The sequence below is a fragment of the Anas platyrhynchos genome, chromosome 2 (assembly GCF_047663525.1).
Source record: "Anas platyrhynchos isolate ZD024472 breed Pekin duck chromosome 2, IASCAAS_PekinDuck_T2T, whole genome shotgun sequence".
Lineage (NCBI taxonomy): Eukaryota > Metazoa > Chordata > Aves > Anseriformes > Anatidae > Anas > Anas platyrhynchos.
This window is the reverse complement of record NC_092588.1, coordinates 82615809-82624809: the sequence shown is the minus strand read 5'-3', so window position 1 is coordinate 82624809 and position 9001 is coordinate 82615809. Positions and strand designations below refer to the sequence as shown.

Sequence of the window (9001 nt, the reverse complement as noted above, 5' to 3'; positions counted from 1 at the left end):
GGTTGTCTACATAAAAATCAAAAAAATTTAGTATACTAAAAAATCACCAAAAAAAATAGTATTCTTTCAGTAAGCGCATGTGAAATATGTGCTTTACTAAGGTGATCAGATTAAGGACCTTTTTAGAGACAGACCTGACTGGCATTGTCTCTGTTATCCTTGTCCAAGACCAAAAGTCTCCAACCACTAGTTGATGAGCCATTAAGAAACTCCAGGTATAGCCTTAAAGTAGGGCACCTGGTAAGTTACGTGTAACATGTTACATGTAAGAGAACCCAGAATCATGTGTATTAGGCACTCAGCTGCGCTACTGTCTGCTGGCTTTGTGTGTCCGGGGTACACACTCAGCCCTGCTGCTGCTTCAACCATGCAGTGCAGAAAGCAGCAGCTGTGTTGTTTGGCCTGGGGCAGAGGCACCTCAGGGTGCTCCAGGCTGGGGTGGAGCAGCTGGGATGCAGGAGTCCCCAGGTCCTGGGCTATGCTGGAGGCTGCACCCTTATCATGTCTCTGGACCCACTGCAGTAAATTCTGCATCATGTTGCTCAGTGATTTGGTTGCAGTTCAAGTTCCTGTTATCATTTAAAGGTCGATCAAAAATCTTTACATTTCTGTAGATGTTGTTCTATTATAATGGCAGGAAAACTGAAATGCATTTGAGTGAAAGGAAGAAGAAGAAAAAAAAAAAAGATTGTGTGATACAGTAAAGTATAACTATGTGTCGCGTTAAAGGGGTGTAGCTGATTAACCGTTACGGGCCCGTTTGGATTCAGAGTACTGAACCAGTCGGACATTCACCAAAACTGGGGGTCCGTTCGGACATTCACCAAAAACGTAATAACCGCCTGGGGGTCCACTCAGACATTCACCAAAAACGTATTAACCACCTGGGGGTCCGTTCAGACATTCACCAACAATGCATTAACCGTCTGGGGGTCTGGTTAGATTCAGAACACTGAATTATCACGGATAATCACCCTCACCCAAGTCGCATTAATGAAAGCTATCACAATGCAATCAAGTATGGTTTATTACAGCAACAGATAATCAGGTTCTTTTGGATTGCCGGTGATAGTGACTATCTGCAAAAGCAAGCTAGTATGCATGAAATACACAGGTGTTATAGGTGTTATAGGTGTTACAGATGTTACAGATGTTATAGATGTTATAAGTGTTACAGATGTTATAAGTGTTACAGATGTTATAAGTGTTATAGGTGTTATAGGTGTTACAGGTGTTATAGGTGTTACAGGTGTGCAGCCTAGAAATAAACGCGTTAAAAGGATCAAAGACTCTATAGAGATTTATAAGCAAATATTCAGATCTCACCCAAAGGCGTCCCAATGGGGGGGGAAGAGAGGCTCAGCCCGTCGACTGATCCCAGGAGTCAGGAGGTCCTAAGGATGTTGTATGTCCTCGGGATGGTATCTCCCCTGACGATGGTATCTTCCCTAACATCCCCTCTCTCTTGGGCCAATTTATATTATTTTCTATCTTTTAGGTGGAGCTTGAGTGGCTCTAGTCAAGCATATCTTAGTTATGATTGGTGTAAAGTTTTCCCGTCTCCGTTTAAAGTAATAGGCTCCGAGAAATTCAGAGCGCATGCTCAGTGAGGGGTGGTCGCACCTTGGAGGCGGGTAGCTTTTGGGATGGAGGTGTGTTTTGGTATTATAATGATATTATAATGAGCAAAAAGAACACTAGGGTACAGCATTTGTCAAAACATGACAGGTCTTTGGCTTAGGGTGGCAAAAAGTGCTGCTTTGTGCACAAGAACAATCGAGGTCCCACCTGATCACAGAGCCTAGCCGTGGTGTCTCCACTCCACTCCACGCTCCGTGGTGTTCCTTAGAGCTAGCACACCAAGTTTCCCCAGCGCGATAGCATCTAAGGTTGGGAGCCTAGGGAACGCTCAGATAATGCAGTTATGCCCTACCCTGAAAGCCTCTTCAAAGCTGTACCTTTTCCTTAAAAATGTGAATGTTAGTTTTATTTTCCTAGTTACTTCAGGCATTTACACCACATAATCCACCCCGTGACTATAGTCACTCAAGCTTCACGACAGTTGAAATATGTCGGGGATATCACATACATTCTCGGATTGAGGTTTATCGAGTGTATGTACATTTTGTAGGGATGCTAAACGTTTCATCATAAACCAGAGTTTAACATACAAACTAATTGTCAGTATAAAACACAATACAGTGAGTATTAGCAGAACAATAACAGGGTGAAGCATCTTGTTGAAGATTCCCTTGGCAGCTGGCGACCATCCAAACAAAGTGTCCCACCATCGGTGTCTCTCATCTCTCTTCACTCTTTCCATCACTCGATGTATTTCTTGTGCATCGTGGTGGACAGTAATCAGAGTCTTTTGTCCATTTTCTCGGACTTGTGTCATCAGCTGCTTCAGGTCCTCATGTACCAGCAATTTCTTCACCAAGGTGAGGTTCATTCCAATAGGAGTAGGCAGCAGTTCATGAAGCAGAATATAATTAGATGCAATAAGTTGATAAGAAGTGACAGGAGCTGAGTATTTAAAATCACATCCTAGAATTTTGGTAAAATTGCAAACACAAACATTAGAGTGATTACTGGTATCTACCACTGTATCATCTACGACTATAGAATCACAATGAGTTCTTATACAAACGCAACCTTTCCCAATATATATAAGTACAGTTTCAAGGGTTTCATTAGGATGTATCTCGAAGTGGCAAATATTTTGCTCAGTGTCAAGACAAATGTCTTGAGATTCCAGCGTGTTACTTTCACAGATGAAACCTTTTTGTTCACGCACAATGCATGCATTTACATCAATTGTTTGCCACTTTCCTCCCTTTTGATGGGCCCATACTTTATGCTCTTTAGGATAAAGTATAGTTCCATTATGATTGAGTCCTAATGCAATGATTGGATATACATTGTATACGGTGGCATTACTTATAGTAAGTATAAAGGCAACAATTTTATCATTTTCTGCATAATGGGTAAAGTTGACTAATTGCCACCAAGCTTGAAATTCTTTTTCAAATTCTGAAGCATTATCCCAAATCAGTTTTCGAATTTCAGTGGGCAAAGTTTTTCCTTCTCCCTCTCTAATAATAGCTGCTGCTACAGATTGTATCCATAACTGTGCTTGGATACAGCTCAAGGCAAGGGAGGTATTGCCTTGGGCTTTTCCAAGGGTATTTACAATTAATTGATGATCATTTTCCTCAAGCCAATAAGGATGATTTTATTGGTTGTTCCAATTTCCTTAGGTCATCTGTAGTAGCAGTTATTCTACTCATTAAGACCTCAGCATCAATGTTTTTTAATATACCTAATCCTGTTCCCAATAACCTAGTTGCATCCTGTGGCCCTTTTTTAGGGACCAACTAGGGTTAAAGACAATTTGTTGTTGTCCCACATTTTTAATTATGTAAGGACCTGTGTTGAAGATGGAAGGAGTTAGACCAATGGGAGGCTGGGTCGGTTCGTTTTCAAATATCTGCAGGGGCAGAGGCTTCATATAATTCTGTGCCTCTGTAGCCTCAGAGACAGTACAAAATTACAAGTTTGGTGAAAGTAAAATTGTACCAGCAATCAAAATTTGGTTCAGTTATTTTAGTTATTTGGCAACCAATTTGTATTGTCTGTCCAGACATGGCTTGAAGTTAAGCCATTCTTAGAGAATCATTCCAACTCCATTCATCTTTTGAAAATATTTTGTTTCCATGTAGAACTAAAGTAGAGAGATTTAGGTCCTTTCTGTTTTGAGATGTTCCAGTGACTGTGCTATATTGTGACAATACATGGTTAAATGCCATGGTGAAACACCTCAGCTCCATGCACAGCCACAGTAGCTAAGTTTCCTTTAAGGTCTGTAATTGCATCAAGGTCAGGATAAAGCATAGCATCATTAATCCAAACTGTTGATTCGTCATCTTCCAGCTGTCCCTATACAGTTCGCTCAGGGTTCCTGTGAACACAAAAGAAAATAAAATATGCTCGGTTGTATTCAACCGGCAGGGTTAGAAAGAAGGTGATATCCACCGGGTGCTGATCCGGTGTGTTTTTCCTGAACAATCTTTAGCTTCCCATGCATAGGGATTTTTGGGAGTAGTTAGTGTCATGGGTACTATTCCAATCTGAGGCATTTTTACCAGCACAGGCTGTCCAGGAGAAAATCCTACAGTGTGCTTTTCCATTTTGGTATGATGCTTTTCTGTTTCAGTGTAGTGCTTTGGAGTGATGGTGGTAGAAGATGTACAGAAGGCTTTCATTTTGGGGCAGCCATCTCCACTCCATCTATTATTTATTTGATAGATGGCGTCATGTAACCGCAAATGCCATCCAGATTTGTGAGTATTTGCCTATTAAAAGTATATTGGATTCCTTTCCAGGTGAAAGCAAACTGAGCTTTGTCCTGCTCAAGGAGAGGAATCATAAAAAACATATCTTTAACATCCAAAGCAGCCATCCAAGGATGGGCAGCGCCTTGTATTAATGTTACTATTTCTGCTATGTTTGGGACTGCAGCAGTTAAAGGTGCGGTGTTAGCATTTAACTGTCTGTAGTCCACGGTAAAGCGCCACCGCCCAGTTGATTTCTTTACTGGCCACACTGGGGAATTATAAGGTGAATGGGTCCTTTTAATAATGCCTCTTCCTTCCAATTCTGTTACCACCCCGTCAATCCCCATAAGTGCTGCTGCTGGCAACGGATATTGCCGAACATTAGTAATTTTAGAGGGAGGTAAGGGTATAGATGTTTGTAGCAGGCTCAATTTTACTGTGTCCGAATCCCTTTGATATGTCGCGAAACTCCACACTGTTCCATCAGGGAGTTTCCACATACAACCATGCAGTATGTCAAATCCTAAAATATTAGTATATGCAGCACCAACTAATACTTCTACCCTGGTTAATTTTTGTTCCTCTGGCAACCAGAGTGAAATTTTTTGCAGTGGGGCATTGTTTTTCCACACCATTGATTCCCGTGAATTTAACCCTGCGTTGACCAGGTGTTATGCTCAGGGTTTGTGCTGTTGCATGTGTAATTACTGACATTTGGGTCCTGGTTTCAATAAGAAAATTTACCAATATTTTTCGGGGTCCAACAGGAATGGCAATGATAGGGTCAATATGTTCATTAGAGAGCCATTGAATTGCTAATACCCGCCGAGCAGGGTGGCTCACTGCCCTCCCCGGGGATAAGAGTTTTTTTGCTGACACCACAACTCACCTCGTTCCCTATTAGGTTTCAACCTCTCTTTGAATTTGGGATATCTGGGATTTTTAGTGTGGATTTGGCGGACTCGCCGAGAGTGGTCTTGGGATTTAATACTGGATGAATTGATCCAGCGCATTCGGTGTCCGTACTTATCTATGTCTTGTACCAATTCACTCCAGGTGGGAATAGGGGAGTTAGGATTTTGCCTACAACCACTATCATCATCCCTACAAGCAGCTAGTATATGATCTTGGGTGTTTGCTACAAACATCTTAAGACAATCAGGGAGTCCACGGATGAGAGGGGTTAACCGAATTGGATCAATAGGAGATAACATCGTGGATTTCCTAAATTCATCTCTTTCATATATCGCCTGAATACAGGCTGCTTTTTGTACTGCTACAGCCAGGTCAGAATAGCCTGTAGCTCTAATTTCCAGAGGTTCCCCTCTCTCTTGGGGATCTATACCACCTGCCCAATATGCTGCCCGTGCAGTGATAGAATAACTATGGTCTCCTGGTGTGGTAGTTAAAAATACTCCAGGTCCCCAAAAGCCACCTGCTTCTTCCTCACTCAACATAATTCGATCTCCTCCTTCGAGAGAAACTCGCCACACATATTCCACTTCCGATTCCCCTGGTCGCCTTGAGAACTTCTCCTGTATTTTAATCAACTCCGCCGGTGACCACGGAATCGTTCGCACAGTAGTGCGGATTTCATCATTGTCATCAACAGTAGTCTCAGTCTTAACCAAAGGTCTCAAGGAGATCGATTGAGGTTCAGGGTCAGAAACCTCTTCAACACCATCATCATCGTCAGACCAGAAATCACTGTCCCAGCTTTCAGGTTCTGCATTATGCAGCACTCCACGAATCTGCTTGACCGGAGCACAAGGCTGTACTTTATTTAACAGATGACTAACCCTCTCCAGCAATTGTTTAAGATGATTATTCTCATGCACAAGTTTATCATTTTCACTCACAAGTTTATCATTTTCAGTCACAAGTTTGTCATTCTCAATGGAAAGTTTATTATTTTCATCCAAAAGTTTATCCACTCTGATTCCTAATGTTTTTCTCGTCTCCCTTTCAAAGGCCAATGATGACTTCAACACATCAATCTCTGATTTCAAAGCGGTATGTTCCACATCAGAGATCAGTTTGGGAGCAGGAGTTTCCTTAGCTTTTTGCCGAGCACAAGACAAACAAGCTCCTAACACAGCACAAATTGCACCTTTACCCTTTCTTTGACCAATCTTTCGTGAAGCCTGACACTGCTCAATGTGCTCTACCACTTTCTCCTCATCTTTCCAAAACTTTTGGGAAAACTCCTTCCCTGCCTGGGAAGGGGCACATTTATATTTTTGCAGTAGTTTATCCATAGCAATCCTGCCGACTACGCCAATTTTACTGTCGCGTTAAAGGGGTGTAGCTGATTAACCGTTACGGGCCCGTTTGGATTCAGAGTACTGAACCAGTCGGACATTCACCAAAACTGGGGGTCCGTTCGGACATTCACCAAAAACGTAATAACCGCCTGGGGGTCCACTCAGACATTCACCAAAAACGTATTAACCACCTGGGGGTCCGTTCAGACATTCACCAACAATGCATTAACCGTCTGGGGGTCTGGTTAGATTCAGAACACTGAATTATCACGGATAATCACCCTCACCCAAGTCGCATTAATGAAAGCTATCACAATGCAATCAAGTATGGTTTATTACAGCAACAGATAATCAGGTTCTTTTGGATTGCCGGTGATAGTGACTATCTGCAAAAGCAAGCTAGTATGCATGAAATACACAGGTGTTATAGGTGTTATAGGTGTTACAGATGTTACAGATGTTATAGATGTTATAAGTGTTACAGATGTTATAAGTGTTACAGATGTTATAAGTGTTATAGGTGTTATAGGTGTTACAGGTGTTATAGGTGTTACAGGTGTGCAGCCTAGAAATAAACGCGTTAAAAGGATCAAAGACTCTATAGAGATTTATAAGCAAATATTCAGATCTCACCCAAAGGCGTCCCAATGGGGGGGGAAGAGAGGCTCAGCCCGTCGACTGATCCCAGGAGTCAGGAGGTCCTAAGGATGTTGTATGTCCTCGGGATGGTATCTCCCCTGACGATGGTATCTTCCCTAACATCCCCTCTCTCTTGGGCCAATTTATATTATTTTCTATCTTTTAGGTGGAGCTTGAGTGGCTCTAGTCAAGCATATCTTAGTTATGATTGGTGTAAAGTTTTCCCGTCTCCGTTTAAAGTAATAGGCTCCGAGAAATTCAGAGCGCATGCTCAGTGAGGGGTGGTCGCACCTTGGAGGCGGGTAGCTTTTGGGATGGAGGTGTGTTTTGGTATTATAATGATATTATAATGAGCAAAAAGAACACTAGGGTACAGCATTTGTCAAAACATGACAGGTCTTTGGCTTAGGGTGGCAAAAAGTGCTGCTTTGTGCACAAGAACAATCGAGGTCCCACCTGATCACAGAGCCTAGCCGTGGTGTCTCCACTCCACTCCACGCTCCGTGGTGTTCCTTAGAGCTAGCACACCAAGTTTCCCCAGCGCGATAGCATCTAAGGTTGGGAGCCTAGGGAACGCTCAGATAATGCAGTTATGCCCTACCCTGAAAGCCTCTTCAAAGCTGTACCTTTTCCTTAAAAATGTGAATGTTAGTTTTATTTTCCTAGTTACTTCAGGCATTTACACCACACTATGTTGAAATTTCTGTGGAATTGACCAAATTCTCTGATTTAAATTGGTGATTGACATTTGATAAAATAAGCAGTAGCTCTGCTACATTCTAATACATGCAAGATAAAGAGTAACCAGATGCTCCCTAAATTCAAGATCTTTAAAATTTATCTTAGTGCTTTATTATTTATAGTAGAGGTTTTGCGTAGTGCTGAATTGAAGAACAGTACTTCTATGATTTAACTGACAGCTGAGTGATTTATTTAACCATTTTCAAACAGCTTCCAAGTTTTTTAGGGAAAGAATTGTGTATTTCTGGAAGATTATATAAATGTACAAGCTGTTGATACTCAGTTAATTAATACCTTGGAGATGCGGCCTTAACCATCTGATAAGTTAAATTCATGACATTAGGTTCTGTAGTTTGAAAGAGAATGTGCTGCACTACATCAGCCTCTAACAATGGATAATTACCAGTAGTGAAGATACTTGATGTAGCTATTCAACAAATGCAGCCTTTGTGCATGTTCACGAGTTCTGAATTTCTTGCATGGGTGAACATCTATCTGTGTGAACGCACATGTACATGTGGTGCTAGCTAATAGCTTTTTGTTCATAGCTGCTGGAGGGTTTGGTTTGGGTCATTAAGAAATCGTGGAAATCATTAAGTGTTTCTCAGCTACCAGGTTTCTCTATTCTGTCTCTTTTATTCTGGTTTAACTGGCCAGTATAATATTATTGTAATTTTGGGGGGTGAAAGTATAACTCAGGTTTGGATAAATATTTGTCTCTTTAACCTTAAACTTCACTGATATGAACATTCATTTCAGTGATTTTCTAATTTTCACAGGAAATAAATCTCAGAGTCAGGAACATGGTCAAAGTGAAAACTAGCTTTTTCAGACTAAATGCATTTTTGAGCAGTTTTTTTCTTGTATTTCAGTTTCTTTTGCTGTCCACAGCTTGTTGAAGCATGCTGCTTTAACCCAGTTTGCTCTTCCTATTATCACATAGCTGCAGTGTTCCTTTCTCACCCTGAGTGAATTATTTACAATGAACATATTTCATATTTTTTTTTTCAAAAGATTACT

At 41.4% G+C, this 9001-nt stretch overlaps 1 protein-coding gene across 1 annotated transcript; it reads right to left on the bottom strand.

Moving 5' to 3' along the window:
• Positions 1-4139: 4139 nt before the first annotated feature.
• Positions 4140-7023, bottom strand: LOC140001942 (uncharacterized). The gene is made up of 2 exons (XM_072035000.1): positions 6793-7023; positions 4140-6750 (listed from the first exon to the last, which is right to left on the bottom strand). Exon 2 carries the CDS (start codon positions 6593-6595, stop codon positions 5177-5179), a length of 1419 nt encoding a protein of 472 aa, XP_071891101.1. The 5' UTR covers positions 6596-6750; positions 6793-7023; the 3' UTR covers positions 4140-5176.
• Positions 7024-9001: the final 1978 nt, after the last annotated feature.

Coding starts and splice junctions, on each gene's coding strand:
- LOC140001942 (XM_072035000.1), bottom strand. CDS start 6,595: ATGGATAAACTACTGCAAAAATATAAATGTGCCCCTTCCCAGGCAGGG.